Raw genomic sequence first — 17568 nt, forward strand, 5'->3', positions numbered from 1 at the left:
CCGTTAACCCAGCACTGCCAAGCCCACCACTAACCCATGGCCCTAAGCACCACATCTACCCGGCTTTTAAATACCCCCAGGGATGGGGACTCAACCACTTCCCTGGGCAGCCTGGGCCAGTGCCTCAGTGCCCTTTCGGTGAAGAAGTTTTTCCTAATATCCAACCTAAACCTCCCCTGGTGCAGCTTGAGGCCGTTTCCTCTCATCGTATCCCTTGTTACTGGGGAGAAGAGACCGACCCCCACCTGGCTACAGCCTCCTTTCAGGCCGTTGTAGAGAGCAATAAGGTCTCCCCTCAGCCTCCTCTTCTCCAGACTAAACAACCCCAGCTCCCCCAGCCGCTCCCCATCAGACTTGTGCTCCAGACCCTTCCCCAGCTTCGTTGCCCTTCTCTGGCCACGCTCCAGCACCTCGATGTCCTTCTTGTAGTGAGGGGCCCAACACTGAACACAGCACTCGAGGGGCGGCCTCACCAGTGCCCAGTACAGGGGCACTGTCACCTCCCTGCTCCTGCTGGCCACACTATCCCTGATCCAAGCCAGGATGCCATTGGCCTTCTTGGCCACCTGGGCACACTGCTGGCTCATGTTCACGCGGCTGTCAACCAACACCCCCAGGTCCTTTTCTGCCAGGCCGCTCTCCAGCCACTCCTCCCCCAGCCTGCAGCGTTGCATGGGGTTGTTGTGACCCAAGTGCAGGACCCGAATGGCACCGACGTTCCTGCATCGGAATGAAATAGAGGACTGGGAATATTTCTTCTGGCAGAAGAGGAATCACAGCTCGAGCGAGCTACCGCAGCTGGACCCCCTGACCCCCGAGTCTGAGCTACTGCCAAACACAGGCAAAAATCATTAAGTGCTCAAAACCACCCGAAGGGGCGAGGGGGGTAAAGCCGCGCTGGAGGCGATGGGATGCCGGCACGTCTGGGAGCGGGACTCTCCTGGCGGGCCGCTCTTGCCGGCGATTTCGATCTAGAATAATGAATTCAGAGACGGTTTCCGTATCACCGTGCGTACGTTCACTCGGAGGAGCGATAGCAAAGACAGGACTTCATGTGCTTTGTAGGGAATATTGTCCTGCGAGCGGCTTAGCCTACAGCCTCTGCTGTTGTCAAGTGCAGCTCGTCGTTGACCTCCAGAAATTCCTTCCAACCAACACCTCCGTGATGGAGCGATCCCTCGTCTTTGTGGCAGGGCCTCGGCCCGACAGCTGCTGGGTTTGTGAGTTATTTCCCTGTCTCGGACTGACTCCGAGCCAAAGGAAATAAAGCTGGCAAAATCCTCCGGATCGCCGCGCTGCGGTATATCCCCTGCCGGGGCCTCCAGAACGGATGCGGAGTAGGAGCTACGCATCCAGCGTCCCTGCTTGCGGGGGGCGGACAGCGGGAGCCCTGGCTCCGTCCCCTCCGGCCTGCTGGGTACCAGGGCCGAAGCAGGTCCAGCACGGCGACCGACACAGACTGCAAGGCCAAAAACGAGACCCGGAGAAGAACCACACGTGTTCGAAGCGTGATTCCTTGATAATTTTCCTCCTGACGTGACACAACTCTACCCCTCCCTCTTCCAGGCACGGCCAAAAACCTCCTCTGAGGAAGCTGTTTAGGCACAACAAGAAAACACAACCAAACTAGCCCGTATGATTTCTCACTTCATTTTGAGACCTCGTATTTATTTGCCGATGCCCAAGGAGGAGATTCAGCCTGCTGGGTTTTCATTCTTTATTTTAAAATGTTTTCACAAGTAGCAAAAGTTTGTTTTTCGGAGGAGGGAAAAACCACAGAATCATTGACTGTTTTCAGAATGGCTATAAAACACATACGCTTTTCCAAAGATTTGTATCAGGATAGAAAGTAATATAAATATATATGTCTAGATATAAAAATAAATGATTTGGTACTAACAGATTCACCTAGGACAATTTCAGTGAGGGAAAGAAACAAAATGGAAAAAAAAATCACAATTTTGTAAATCCCTTCTTTAAAGGTGTTCAAAATTTTGACCTTCCACTGAGCGTGAAAGAGGGGAGGAGAACACAACTGCCACGGACACGTGCTCACAGTAACTAGGTTTTATATCCTTCACAGATGTCACACTTCGTTACGTCACCGTGACAAGACAGATGATAGGAAAATGTCAGAAGTGCATAAAGTCTGTTTTTTACATCGAAGACAATACCTATTTAAAGCACATATTTTATGTTTTCGGGCTGTTACCTTACTTTACCCCCAAATAATCATTTTGGCCTCCAAGACACTTGTATCAGGCTGGAGGAAAGCAGCAATACCTGCCGGCGCCCGAGCCAGGCAGCCCCAAGGGCCACGGCGCAGGGCGCTGGGCGACAGCGAGGTCTCGCCGAAGCACTGCCATCTTTCACAATTATTTGCAATATTGCATTTATCTACTGGAAGTCAGAAGATTTAGCAATTCAGCTGTCTTTCCCTTGCAGAAGCAGCACTTTCCCTCTTCAGCCATCACCAATCACCTCCTCCAAAGCTGACTGTTATTATTTTTGCTGCTATTTTTTTTTTCCCTCGTTTGCAACAGCCCAAGTCCCAAACCAGCCGTCCGGCCTCGCGCGGAAGCCGCCGCGCAAGGTTCAATTTGCCAAAACTCTCGCTGGTTGTGGCATAGCCTCCTTAGAAAAGGGCGCAAGGAAGAAAACCCACTCCTCTTTTCTCCACCCCGGGGCCCGTCCCTGCGGCCTCCCCTCCATCCCACCCAGGGCAGGAGCCCTCGCAGGGGGCCAGCGCGGGCCATGGCCTCCCTCTAGCGTCTGCAGCGCAGCCTCCTCTGCCTCTGCTCGCCCTAGTGGGTTCCCAGAGTCCTTCCAGCTCGAAACGAGAGGAATCTGGTTTGGTCCTGCGAGTAATGACCCGTAATTAATGTTTACAGACACTCCCGCGTATGAGAATTCACCAAGCCCCAGGAGCGCCTGGGGATCGAGCAGCCTCCAGAAACTCTTCTATAATTAACACTGGACGATTATGCAGAAACCCTGAGGCAAGCAGCTGCCTCTGCTTCTGCAGGAGAGGCCGGCGGGCCGTAGGACCTGAAGACCAACTATTTAGAAACCCATCATCAGCTTAACTTTTCTCCTCCCGTGCCCACAGACTTCTCACTTGTTCTAGCAAGAGAGATGCAAATGTCACCTCGGCACGATGGCCGCAGCTGCATTTGTAGGAGGGACTGAAAAACACCCAGCTCGCGGGCCTATCCAAAAACGGCCCCTGACGCTAACGTGAGGTGCGTGAACGAGCTTCGCCGCGCTCAGGGCCTGGGCTGGCTGCTCCCAGCCAGGAGGAACCAGCAGCGGCGCGCGGGGAGGAGTTCCCAGCACCCCCTGGTAAGGGACCGTTCACGGACAGGGCGGGCGGGGAAGAGGCAGGAGCGCACGTTTCTGTCTGCACCTCAGCCCTGGTAATGCTTTAAAACAGATCCTAAAAAAAATTAAAAAATCAAATCCAGATTCAACCTTAAAAACGTAAACTAGTAAAACATTAAGCCATAAAATCAACACGAGTCAGTGGCTGAAGTAATGAACAAAGTGGCAGAGCTGAAGCAACTGCAGATACATAAGCAAGATTCTTTTCCCAATTTGGAAAGTAAATATTTACTGTGAATCTGTTTGACACCCCAAGGGGTCGCCTTAAAACGCTGCTCTGGGCAGAACTCTCGCCCCTCACCCCTGAGCACTGATGGGATCCGCTGGCCGCTGCAGGATTCAAGGCTAAGTCGAACGAGCACAGCAATATCAGTGTTGCTCCCAGCCTCAGTCGCAGAAACACATTAATGAGCATGGGGGTTATTAAAATATGCTCTTTCCTATTAATGTAACATCAGTCTTTATATTTTCAACAGCCCAATCGATAATTTAATACTCTCTTTATTCAATATTTATCCCTGTACCTTTGAGGCACCCCAAAAGCTGATGTCTCGTGGAAGGCTCTTCAAGGTGACACAATTTACAATCTGGACCCACTCAGGCGCGCAGCTCTGTTCCTGCGCAAGTCACTGAGCAACAGCATCCTGCACTTCGGGTAGTAAGGAATTTCACTGAAAATACATATTTTTAAGACTGAATTTCTAAAATGCTGGCAGAAGGTCACTTCATCAAATGAACAGAGACAGACGTGACCACCATGGTACAAGAGTGTGTCCTTCCTGACATTTCTTGCTTTCAACGAGCAAAAAAATAACCACTTGCGGCAAATCTGAGGGACTGCCTCAGAAAATACTGGTGACAAGGGATTTACCCTGTAAATGACGAGAGGACGAGAGGAAACGGCCTCAAGCTGCGCCAGGGCAGGTTTAGGTTGGATATTAGGAAAAACTTCTTCACCGAAAGGGCAGTCAGGCCCTGGCCCAGGCTGCCCAGGGCAGTGGTTGAGTCCCCATCCCTGGAGGTATTTAAAAGCCGGGGAGATGTGGTGCTTAGGGACATGGTTTAGTGGTGGACTTGGCAGTGCTGGGTTAACGGTTGGACTCGATGATCTTAAGGGTCTTTTCCAACCTTAACAATTCTATGGTTCTATGAGCACGGGGCAGGAATATTGCGATATAACTGAAGGAGGACAACATCCCCAGAAAATAAACCAAGCTCGGTAATTCTGCATTAGTTATAAATACAAGGATAATTGCTCTAATTTTGCAGATATTGCTAAGAATACTGGGAGACCCGTTCATTTCTTTGCAGTGTTTTAACAATTAAAATACGCTTCTGCTTTTCTCAAAACAAGGACCGAAGGAGACGGCCTGCCCTCAGAACGAGTGTGGGCCGGGGAGAGCCCACACGCGTTCCCCTGTGCCGGCCGGCAGCAGGGCTGCGGCGCAGGGCAGGGGACACCGGCCCCGACGCGGCTGCCAGGCTCCGTCGCTCTCGTGGCACCGCCCGTGCACAAAGCAGGAAACGGAGTCTGAAACCTCAGCTCCCGCAGATCACCAGGCAGCCGTGGGATTTCGCTGGAATTTAAAAAAAAAACACCAACCCTAGACATTACTATTGCCATTAAACAGCTTTTAAAATAATAGGAAACATTTGCTTAAGACAGCCTGTAGTCTGAGGCTCTGAGGTCTGATTAAATGCTTACAATAGAGCCTTCTTGTATTAAGAAACTCAGTCTTTAAATGTATATTTTCTATATTTTCAGTGACAGTGCTTATTACGCAAGGTGCTGGATGCTGTTGCGCGCTGACTCGAGCAGGAACATCCACGCGGTTGCTTTATTTCCCCTTCCGAGTTATAAAAAAAGTGCTAGAGAAAATTCTTTGCTCCCGGTCGCAGGCTCCGAACACCGATTGCAAGGATCCAGGTTCTGAAGCGGTAAAAGACCCTGCGCGAACGACACCGCGGTCCGAAGGCCCAGCCGGGATAGATTACAAAAGAGCACCTAGCTCTCATGACTTCGCATCACGGCAGCATGAGGGATTTTGCCAGTCTCGTCCAGAACCACTTTTTGGTGCAAGGATTGGTGTAATCGCAAATGGTAATGAACCGTAAGATACTTGGAAACTCGTTCTTCATGGTTTTGCACTTGACTGGAATCAGCCGTTTGAGACGAGCACCTGAAAGACAGGTCACACAGGCAGAGGGTTACACAGAGCCACAGCCAGATCCTCTACCCATTTTCTCCCCGCAGCAGCACGCACATCACGAGATCCAGGTTTGCTCCTGATTTTGTGTCATCGCATTATCGTGTAACTAGCTCTCACCCTGGAGAGCAAGGTTCTCGGTCCCAAGCCCTCCGCTGAGAACGTTTCACTCAAATACGGAGCAGGGCCCCATCTCGCATGCATAGGGCAGCTTGCGCCGATGGGAGTGATTAAGGCCTAACGAACTGCAGACATAAAAGAACACAGCGCGGTTTCTTGTGGAACACAAACGGGAGTATACAGTCCTGACTAGTTCGAGGTGTGTAGGAAGAGAAAATCGAAAGACTAAGCTGCTTCTAGATGGTCAGCTTTGCTGGGTTATCTCCAGTTCTTTGTCCTCCTACCCTGATTCTCTGAGGCTGCAGACAGTACCCGCCGATTCCAAGGGGCTGCGAGGAATCACTCCGCTAACATAGAACCATAGAATCGTTCAGGTTGGAAAAGACCCTTAAAATCATCAAGTCCAACTGTTAACCCAGCACTGCCAAGCCCACCACTAAACCATGTCCCTAAGCACCACGTCTACCCGGCTTTTAAATACCTCCAGGGATGGGGACTCAACCACTGCCCTGGGCAGCCTGTTCCAATGCTTGGTAACTCTTTCAGTGAAGAAGTTTTTCCTAATATCCAACCTAAACCTCCCCTGGCGCAGCTTGAGGCCGTTTCCTCTCGTCCTATCCCTTGTTACTGGGGAGCAGAGACCGACCCCCACCTGGCTACAGCCTCCTTTCAGGCAGTTGTAGAGAGCAATAAGGTCTTCCCTCAGCCTCCTCTTCTCCAGACTAAACACCCCCAGCTCCCCCAGCCGCTCCCCATCAGCCTTGTGCTCCAGACCCTTCCCCAGCTTCGTTGCCCTTCTCTGGCCACGCTCCAGCACCTCCATGTCCTTCTTGGAGTGAGGGGCCCAACACTGAACACAGCACTCGAGGTGCGGCCTCACCAGTGCCCAGTACCGGGGCACTGTCACCTCCCCGGTCCTGCTGGCCACACTATTCCTGATACAAGCCAGGATGCCATTGGCTTGCTTTTTCTGAACTGCTTTTTTTGAGGCATGCGCAGTCTCAGACAACTCTCCCTGTGACTGCTACCGCTTGAAGGAGCAGCTCTTCTGAAGAGGAACTTATCATTCTCCATAGGGACACCGGCTACCAGCTAAGCTACGCTGCCCAGTGCAAGTGATGACACCGAGACCTGAATGAGGCAAGAAACCAAGATTTTGTAACTGCAGCAGATGCTCACGTAATCCTCGAAGCTCCCAGAACTTGCCACCAAACCCTTCTGTGTCTGTCTTACCCCAGGCAAACAAATAACTCTGATTTCTGTAAGCCTGTACTTACACGCAGGTTTTTACCGGCAGAGCTCAGGTCACTACAGACGGGCATTGCTGTTGTTCTAATGAAAGCTACGATGCCAACAAAAAACTGGTGAAGAACTAAAAGGGCTTTGCTACAAATCTTGATGACTGGGGGCTGATGCAACGTGCTCGGGGTGTTCAATGGATTAACGGCCGTCGTATGAAATTCTTGCGTCGAGGAAGATGGAGCGAATTCCCAGCTCTGCCGCTGGGTTCCAGTTTAACCTCTGGCACGTCCCTTGTAACGCCATGTCAGACACCTCATCTAGAGAAGAGGCTTCACATGCAGACACTCCTACACGTGTTACATACCCTCCACGCTATTAGGCTGTGCTGCACTCACTCCCCAGCAACACACAGACGCGTAGGATAACTAGTGGTTAGAGAAAAGCGATCTGAACAGACCTGACAGAAGTAAACTGACGGCTTTTCAATTCAGAACAAAATACGTAACAGATTTTTCCAATGCAAGTTGAACATTCATTCCATATTTTGTTTACCTATCCACAATACTCAAGGATCTCTGCAAAAAGCTGCACGTTCATCACCTGCTACCCCATTCCCAGCATTTACTCACACCCTGAATTTGTTATAATACTTTTCTCTTTAGTAACATATTTCCTGTGTGGATCTTAAAGCGCTTCAAAGCCTGACATGCAGCCACAGCGTCTCCGGAGCAGGCAGCGTGAGCCCTGCAGCACACACAGCTAAGCTGCTCGCTCGCGGTCACGCAGGAGGTCAACGGCAGGGCAAGGAACCAAGTCCAGGTCCCTGCCCGCACCACAAAATGACAAAGCCACCGTTCGTTTTAACGGCTGCTTCTAATAGCGATAAATCTCTGTTTGCTTAGTGAAGGGCATTACACCCCGGGCAAGCCTGGGTGGACTTTCACACACGTGAACCGTAGGTCAGTGGTGAGAACCCAGGTCTGAGACCGAGTGACCGGTTCTGTAACTATCAGTTATTTATTTTCTCCTTTCTTGCCTGTATTTATCTAATCTGTTTCACCACATCTGAGGCTACCCCTCATTCTGCATTTGTGCAGTGCCCAACAGTACAGCACTGATCTCCGCTGGAGGTGTTGCTGTAATAACAATTACACTGTTGATATGCAATTTTAGATGGGATATTTGTGAGATCTTACCTGGGGAAAGACTAAGAGCAAATTTGGTCTGAAAATCACATTCATCGCTTTCCAGGTAATCATCTGAAATGACAACCACCATCCTCCGACACCTGAAGATAAAGCAGTCAGGAGAGAAAAAAATAAAACGTCAACAGAGATAACTTCTCATTCTGACTGGTAGAAGTTACGTATTCCTTTGAATCGCACCGGCGGAGACACGAACCCGCCAGCTGTGTTCCAGCAGGAATTAACCACAGAGCCAGGACTTCTGACAGACAGACAGGTACGTTACACACAAAAACCTGATTACAGGCACACAGTTATATACTAGAAATGAAGAAATAGCAAAGTCCAGATTGTCTGTGCAATCTTTGTTTGAGCCTCTCTCTGTATATTACAAACAACGCCACCTTAATTATCTGCTTACGTGCTGCCTTTATTGACCGAGCATAACCGGTGCTTTTTCATATTAGAATGAACTGGACAGAGCTTTGTTGTATTCATATTACCGTGAATTCACCTGGTTTCATAAATTTGAGCTTTATTCTCCAATTTGTTGCTTACAGTCACTTGAGGTGCCTGGTTGTAAGCTACACGTTAGGCTACACGTTAAGTTACACGTTGTAAGCTACACGTTAGGCTCTTTACACAAGGCTACGCTGTACAACAGCCGGGAGAGCGAGACCTTATGAGGTCTCCGTTAAGGCCAAGCTGCCTCCCTCTGAAAGGCTGATGTTTAAAACCCAAACACCTGCCTTGGGGATTTTCACTCCCTATCTGGGGAGTTGCTTTTATGCCCCACAGCTCCCACCACGCCCGAGTCCCACACAGGCCTGAAGGATGCTTGAAGTCAGTGCCAGAGCCAACAGCAGTGCTGTCCCCTCGCCCTCCACGCTGTGGGGTGGAGCTAACGCAGCCTGGAGCTGTATTCATTTCCAGATCGCCTCCAAGGATGCGGCTGCAGGATATTCCAGCCGAGAGAAAAGGCGTCAAACGTAAGCAGCATCGCTAGAGTGGCACCTTCCTCGTGAACACAGTGTAGCGACATATTGGAGAATGCTCGAGACTTCCTTCTGGAGCCAAGAGCATCAAACAAACCCCATAAAGACATCCTTGTGGATTTTTACTGCTTCGCTGGCACCGCACTGCAGACATCATGGTAAAATGAACGTAATGTTCCATTACCCTCAGCTGCCCCAAAGAGCCTCGGTTCACTTACCGCCTTTCTATAAGTTCTCCGCTGATGGACCACACACATGTTCCTGGCAAGACATCCCGATCAAATACACACAGCTTCAGTTTGAACTCTGTTTGTTCCAGCTCCCTGATCATCTCCTGGACGAACTGAAGGTCTTTCTGACAGTAGCAGATGAAGGCATCAAACATCTCTGTTCCGTTCCCTGAAACCATTAAAAATTTAGCTGTCATCCTCTACTATAAATGGAGTTAACTCCTGAAGTGAACTTTCACCAGCTCCCACAGACTTTGACTCAGACTCAGGAGCTTTGACAGACAAGCTCTGGCCAAACTTCCAAACGGAATTTAACATTTTACCGGACCAGCTACCCTTCAGCCCAGACCCCTGGCCGTAACAGGGCTGGCAGGAGGTAACAGACATCTCTGCCTTGACCGCTTTGTTTCACAGTCCGGGCTATTCGCATAAACCCACTTTTGCTGGCAGCAGTTAGGGAAGGGTAGCTGAGATTCAGGCATGCAAAATCTGCAGAGGCAGTAACATCCAGCCACAGGGAAGGCGGGGGAGAGGGGGTCCGGGAATAATCGGAGGCAGCAGCATAGCCCAGAGGATGCAACTCGGAGCCCCGATGCTCTGGGAATTCACTGGGAGTTATGCACCTAAAATATCCTTGTGGCTCTGGGTCCTAGTTCTCTAGTTCAGGTCACAGAGATTCAAACTTCTCAACCAAAAACCTTCCCACAGGCCCTTCATCCAGCACTATCCTGACATCTGCTGTCCGTTGAGCTATGAGGTAGGCCTTGAAATTTGGAAACTGTGATTTTTATGGCTAAGATGTCAAACTTGGGTACCTGAAGTCACATCCTAAGTAAATGGTCCTGTTTTCCAAAGCTGTTAATGGCTGGCAGCTCTTGTTTATTTAGCACTAATCCAAATATTAAAGTGCTATACTTTAAGGGCAATGTTTGTCATAATTAAGTGCCTTAATACTGCTGGATAGTTTCCCACTGTGTTATTTTTTTTTCCGTATCAATGTCACTACATATATTTTCAAGTTTTTATGCCAGTTAAAGCCTACCACAGTGAAAAAATAGGTCAGGCTGTAAAAGCTGCTGAGAAAAGCATCAACCCGGCAGGCAGATCCAGCCCAAGAAGCATCCAGTCAAGCAGAAGGGTAACTGCCTGCCAGGTCAATCACACTGAGGGTACTGCTTTAGGGGCACAGCGCTAACTTGGGGGTCACATCAGGCGAAGCTGCCATGCACAAACGCCAGCGTATTCGTCTACAGACATTTGGTGAGGTTAATGATGTCCCCACGTACAGCGAAGGTGGCCACCCAAAGTCGGACGAGCCAGAGAAGCATCCGAAGAGGTGAGCTGACACATCTCCACTCATGCTCCGTCCGCCACAGAACTCTATAGGATGCCTGCTTCCTCAGCCCACGGCTGCACACGCAGCCCAGCGTGCACACGTACGGCTGCGCGCGCAGTTAGAAACGCAGAAGACTGCGCACGCAGCCCGGCACGCAGTTGCACATGCACATGGCTGCACACGCAGAGCTGCACGCACAGCCCAACGAGCACACGCAGAGAAGTGCGCTTCCTCTCTCCCCCCCTTCGCACCCAGCCGTACTTCAAACCCCGCTTCCTTTTTATTCAAGGTGGTTAAATCTGCTGCAGACAGGGCAGCGTAGCCAAGGCACTCAGCTCTGACATCCTTCCCCCTTGACTCCAGCCCGCTGTGCTTTCGGCAGCTGTTGCTCTGTGCCAGGCTGTGCTAAGGGACACATTTCTGGGAAGTCTCCTCCCATGCGTGTCCAGCGGGCTCTCTGCCAGCCCGGTTCTGGGTACGGTATTCCCCAGGGTTGCTCTTCCTCTCTGCCCTCGGGAACAGGAAAAACGAAGATGCCTGCAGACTACCAGCTGAAGCATTCTGGCCTAGGTTAGGAAAAGTCAGGGGGAATAATGCAAGCAAACAGGTTTTCCGCACTTCTCATGGGGATCTGCTACAGCTGAAGGCAATTCCAACATGAGGTACCACGCAGCGATGCAATCGTGGGCGCTTACCGTACGGATCGTCCCTGGTGGTGATGCCCATCAGTTCTGACGTCTTCGGCACGCTGCTGTCTACTGCCGGCACTTGAAGCGGCTGGTCCGCCTGCTCCTGCTTCCTTTTCAGGTACTTCTTACAGTCCTCCTCTGCAAAAGCACACAACCCATGAGGGAGGCTGCTGTGACAGTGGTTTTACACTGCTGGAGTTCTTTAGAAGAGGAATAGCTATTTCATGGATCAGGGATATCAGAGGGAAAACCCTTGCTGGTTTTTGGTAGCTGTTTATGGACCAGATGTCCTGAAATTTCTCTCACCCTTTTTTGAACCTCTTGATGCTGCCTCCTCCACTTCCTCTAACAATTAATTCCTGAAGCTCACTCTCGCTGTGTAAAGAAGTACTTTCTTTTATTTGTTTTAAACCAATCTCCTCATATTATCCTTAGTTCTAGTATATCCCAGTACACTTTAAACAGCTTGCATCACGTGCGTAACAGATCTCTGTCTACCGTCTGCTCTCATTGTTATGCATTTTGGAGTATTTAAAATCATGAAGTAACTGGGGGAGGCGGATTCTCAATTAGAAGTCTTCATATTGTCTTTTACTAATAAATGTAGACACACATTAGCTGATGCACACCACCGGCCTTCGTCAGACACAACTGCAGGTGACGGTGAGTACATACACTCACCACGTACAGGAGGACCGTGTAAAATTCTAGCGAGCCCCTGAAACGGGCTTTATGTTGTGCAAGAACTAGTGGAGATCCTCCTTAGCCGGGGCAGAGTGGGTGTGCGCATCCCCGCTGGGATCACCGAGGGGCAGGCAGGCCTGTCACGTTCACTGCTGCCAACTTCCCAAACAGAGCACTGATGGACACAGATCTATTAGAAACAGATTTTGTTTAAAAATGAATGATAAATCTAAATGTAAAGTCTTTGGAGAAGTGACAAGAAACCCTGCAGCCTCTGCCACTCTGCAATATGCAATGACAGAAGAACTTGAAAGTAAAAGGAGATTTGAAACCAGGAATTAACAAAAAGATGAAACTCCCTAGAGCCTTCTCCTTTACTTAAAATTAAAGAAAACAAAAATACAAGTATCAATCAGGAAAGTACTGATCGCTCAGAGGGTTTGGCTGGCACAGCTACAGAGATCGCTGGCACAACAGCAGCAGCGAGTAAAGGATCTCCCGGTGGTGCAGGACGCGGGTGGGAGCCCGGTACGCACCGGGTAGCACAGCCCCAGTCGGCAAGGAGCGGGCCTGCAGGAAGCCCAGCTCCCGAAGCCCCCTCCTCTGCTTCTATCGCATAGTTTTGCATCTCGTGACTGGATTATCCCCAATCTAATGAAGTGTCAGATCTGATCAAAGCTTTTCCTGAGGCTGAGGTGTTCCCAGTCTCTCCTCCCCCTTCCTCCCCAGTCCTGCAGCGGAGAGAAGAATCCGCTGCGTTCTCTACCAAGCAGAAGGTTCAGATTTTAGGTCTTTCCTCACTAAAGCACAAACTCGCGTCCCACCTCTCGGCCAGCTGCCTGTTGCCATGAGGCGTGTACGATTCATGTCAGGTACGTCAGCGTCCTTCCAATCATGATTAAAGCCATTTTGAACAGGCCAAGGGGTTCAGAAGTTCCACGGGAAGGACTAGCACGCAGGCACCACCTTACATGTGCCTCGGTCCCCTAGGCAGCTGCTTCACAATCCAAAATATTGCTGAATCAGCAAGAACAGGCCATTATTTAAAGGCATGCTAATACTAGTGCTCAACACAGAAACGTTCATTTTAAGTCTGTCTGCTCCACGTCTTCTCTCCTTGCTTCTCCCACCTGCAAAAGTGGTATCTGTGCTGGCCTGACCTGCGTTTTTCTAGGTTGGTGCCCGGAGCTCACCAACACCACTCACGGCTGACACACAACTCTCACCAACGCAAGCGTTCTCTTGATTCATTCTGCCAAGCCTGCGCGCACAGTTCTGATGTCATCATGCCGTAATCCCAGACCCCATTTAACCCTACAGGATAAAACTGGGCAAACCTGGGAGCTGGGCAAAGCTTTCAGAACAAAACACCGGAGCCTCATGGTTTTATTACGAGTGCAAACTGGGGGCCCTATCGCACTGAAAGCGCCACTTGGTCCAGTGAACCCGGATGAAAGGCGTTCAGTAATTTGGCAAGGATTAGTCCGCAGCTGGAAACAGTGCCTGACCGTACAAGTTAACGAGAGTGAAGGAGGGTCAGAGATGCCTTTGAAGGCCCATAAAGAAAAAGGATGCAAATCAACACAAAGAAGTAGCACGAAACTTCCCCAGGTTAAGGTGTCCCACTCCACCCCACATCTAACACATTTACATTCCTCTAACAGTCAAACAAAAGCCTGAGGCATTGGAGAGGAAGAATAACAACATGAAACCTAAAGTGCAAAATGATTAGCGTGATGAGAAAGAGAGAGAAAACGGACCCAGGAACTGTCAAGCAGGAAAGTAGCACTTTTATAACAGGTCAGGAGGAAACAAAAATCTTCGTGTTTCCGCAGGAAAGAGTTAGCACAAATGTACCGAAGCAAAGAGCTTCACATCCCTAAAGATGATTGTACAACGAAATAAGCTGCTGAGAAAGATCACACCTGGGGCAGATCTGCTAGGATGGAAAAGCTGCACCCTGCAAGCGTCTGTGCTCCGGACACTGCAACAGGGGAGCTGCTAAACACAGCCCCGCTGTACCGGGCGGCCAGAAGTGGAGCTACTCAAGGCCGCAGGAGGCACTGATTTTTAGCATCCTAAGCACAGCCAGGAACGGAGCACACGATGAGACGACAGGGAACTGCTTCTGAAGTAGAAACTACAAACCAAACACCTCCTCTGGAGCTGCACGGCACCAATGAGTTGTGTTTAACGAGGATGCTGTGTCCCAAAGGAGCCTGGCTGGACACAATCTGGGACACAAGGGCATCAGGTGCCATTTGAGAGATCCCAGAGTGTCCGAGACATCTGTTCTGGGCTAGCAGGTACGACACCGGACCTACGAATGACCGGTGTCCATCAGGAGGCAGAGGCCACATGCGATATCCTGAGGCCTCTCAAATGACTTGAGACGCCTTCGTGTGGGCAGCTGAACCGTGCCCCAGATCTGCACCTCCTGTAATGAAAACACAGACCGCAGAAACCTCGATACTGATGTTTTCTGATTCTGAGCTGAATCCCGCTGCAGGAGTCCTAACGGCGTACACAAAGATGCCCCTGGCATCAGGAAATACCGTGCATCAGCAGTGCGATCGCCCATTTCCTTTCCTCTTATGAGTGTAAATATCTCCAACCTCTGCAAGAGCTGGGAGCGCTAGCGACAGGTCACAGGCCCTACCTGCAATCCTCAGCCAAAAATAACGCAAGAGAGGAATGGCCACGCTGGGTCAGGCTGGGGGCCCATCTCCCCTAGCGTCCTGTCCGCAGCAGTGGGCAAAAGCAGATGCCTAGGGGAGAACGTAAGAATAAAATAAGCGTACAGTGATATTTTCCTAAAATAATCTATCTTTTAGGTCTAATCTACAATCTATTTTTATAATCTATCCGTTGGACAAATTGCAGTTAAGGAATTTCCTGAGTCTGAGGCAATATTTTTGTGTTGAATAGCTCTGAGTGGGTTTTTTTTCCAAGAATTTATCCGTCTCCTCTTATCGGCGTGACCCACCGCCGGGCTAACCTTGTGACTTTCCTGAAGCCCAGGTTAGAATCATAGAATCATTCAGGTTGGAAAAGACCCTTAAGATCACCAAGTCCAACCGTTAACCCATCACTGCCAAGCCCACCACTAAACCATGTCCCCAAGCACCACATCTCCCCGGCTTTTAAATACCTCCAGGGATGGGGACTCAACCACTGCCCTGGGCAGCCTGGGCCAGGGCCTGACTGCCCTCTTGGTGAAGACGTTTCTTCTAATATCCAGCCTAAAGGAGGTTCCTCCCGCTCGTTCTGCTGTTGTCTACGCAGGCTCTGACAAGGACCGCCCGCCGCATTCCCCTCCAGCGGGCCGGCTCCTGAATTCAGGGCCAAGGGAAGCTGAGGTGAATCTCAACGTTTTTGCGAAGCCCCAGCTGGCTCGCACAGCTGGAAGCTTCTGCTTTTTGTTATGAACCTCGGATGGGCGGATCACCAAGCACACTGGTTTTTTTGTGTTTTTCGCAAAACCAAGTCTTCAGAGTGCGTTCTTGGTTAGGAAGAACGGCAAGAGTATGGGAAAGTCCTCAATCGCTTCTTGGTCAGGCTCTCTACACAGATGAATTTCTACATCTTCACTTATCTCCGTGAGTAACAGGAAATGAGATTTATTATTTCTTCATCACTAACCCAGTAAACTGTATTATACAACACAGGACTTCAGTGGAGTCTCTGGCTTTGGAAATCCTTCGGCAATGAATTTCCCTTTCTGATGACAGCTGGCTTCCCTCTGAACTTCTGTGATCGTGAAGAACACGACGGATCTATAAAGAACAAGTTATCAAAACTGCACTGGGACCTTCACACTTCTCACTGACCTATCTCTATTTTTTTCAGTTTGCAAGGAGATTTTTTTCCCTTCCATTATCCAGTTAATTATTTTTCCCTTCCATAATCCAGTCCGCACATCCCTCATCTCTCCCTGCAAGTCCCTTCCAGACGCACACATCATAATTTTCACACTGTCCCGTGTCCGTGCAAGCTGACTCCTGGCTGACCTGACCCGAAGCATCCTTCGACACGCAGAAACTTTTATTATTGAAGGTTTGGGATAAGACGAGGCTCCAGATATTACTTTGCAGGGCTTATGGCTAGCAGAAATAAGGCTCCTATAAGAACACCGAGGGGGTCACTCCACAGTCTGGGAAGGGCTCTTCTGTTTGCGTGGGTGTTTTCCTCAGCATCCCCTCCCAGGACAGAGCAGCAAAGCCCGACGCAAACAGCATCGCCCTCCCTCCCAGGCAGCGAGGAAGCACCGAGCTGGGTTGGGCCCGGAGCAAGGGCCGCACGGCAGCGTCCCCGGGAGAAACCCCGAGCCCGGCCGACGGACAGGGCTGCCCCACGGCGGGACGGGCCCCTGCGGGCGGTGGCAGGCCCTCGCCCCCCGCCTCCAGCCTCCCCGTCCCCTTCCCCTTCCCGCCCTCGCCTTCCCTCACGCTGGGCCCGGGGCCGCGGAGCCGGGCGGGCCCCCTGAGGGAAGGGGCCGCCCTGAGGGAAGGGGCCGCCCTGAGGGAAGGGACCCCCTGAGGGAAGGGGCCGCCCTGAGGGAAGGGGCCGCCCCGAGGGAAGGGACCCCCTGAGGGAAGGGGCCGCCCCGAGGGAAGGAGCCCCCTGAGGGAAGGGGTGGGGGGTCCCGCCGCGCCTCACCCACGCTGTCGGCCAGGTCGAGGAGGACGTCGTGGCGGCCCAGGCGGCGGAGGAGGTCGAGGAGGAGGCCGACGGTGGCGCCGCCGGGGCAGCGGCACTGCCAGTCCTCCAGCAGGGCGGCGGTGGGGTCGGGCTGCGCCTCCAGCCGCCGGATCTCCAGGTACTCGCAGCCCAGCGCCTCCGCCAGCGCCGTCCAGTCGGCGGCCGCCGCCGCCCGCGGGTTGAGGTAGAGGCCGAGGCGGCGCCGCACGCTGTAGTTGAGCGCTACCATGGGCACGGCGTGGAGGTCGGGCGGCGACGGGACGGCGACCGGGCCGGGGCCGGGATCGGGGCCGGGATCGGGGCCCGCCGGCGCCGTGGCCATGGCCGGGGCCGCGCCGCTTTCGCAACGTCCCCCCCGCTCCGCCGCGCTCCCGCGGCCCTCTCGCTTCCCGCCTCGCCCCGCCTCGCCGCCGCCGCCCGCCCTCCGCCGGGCTCTGCCCGCCCTCCCCGCCTGCAGCCGCTCCGCAGCGGGGGAGAAGCCCGGCCTTGGGCTCCGCTGCCTGAACCCAGCCGCGGGCAGCCCCGGGCGGGCGCTGCGGGTCGGGGGGACGCCTCTGCCGCGGAGGGAACGGTGCTGTCCCCGAACCTGTTTTCCTCTGTTTCCCCCCAAAAATCACCCCGTGACGGCTACGTTCCCGTCCAGCCCCTAACACAACAAACAGCGGCCTGTGTTCCAAGATCACCGATTTGTCTCCTTTTGGTAGAAGAACTCGCTTTTGTGTTCCACGTCGGTTCTTTTCGCAGTCCAGTCCTGAACCTACCCCTCCAACTCAGCGTTCAAAGAGATTTAATGGAATTA

The 17568-nt window shown here is 51.8% G+C and overlaps 1 protein-coding gene across 1 annotated transcript; it reads right to left on the minus strand.

Annotated features, from left to right (window-relative positions):
- Positions 1–1754: 1754 nt before the first annotated feature.
- MYD88 (MYD88 innate immune signal transduction adaptor) lies at positions 1755–17091 on the minus strand (the record flags this gene model as incomplete). Its single annotated transcript, XM_082316024.1, has 5 exons — positions 1755–5561; positions 8147–8238; positions 9348–9528; positions 11391–11522; positions 16728–17091. 5 exons carry the CDS (start codon positions 17089–17091, stop codon positions 5407–5409), a joined length of 924 nt encoding a protein of 307 aa, XP_082172150.1. The 3' UTR covers positions 1755–5406.
- Positions 17092–17568: the final 477 nt, after the last annotated feature.

This window comes from Platalea leucorodia (assembly GCF_965183815.1).
Source record: "Platalea leucorodia genome assembly, chromosome: 1".
Taxonomy (NCBI): Eukaryota; Metazoa; Chordata; class Aves; order Pelecaniformes; family Threskiornithidae; genus Platalea; species Platalea leucorodia.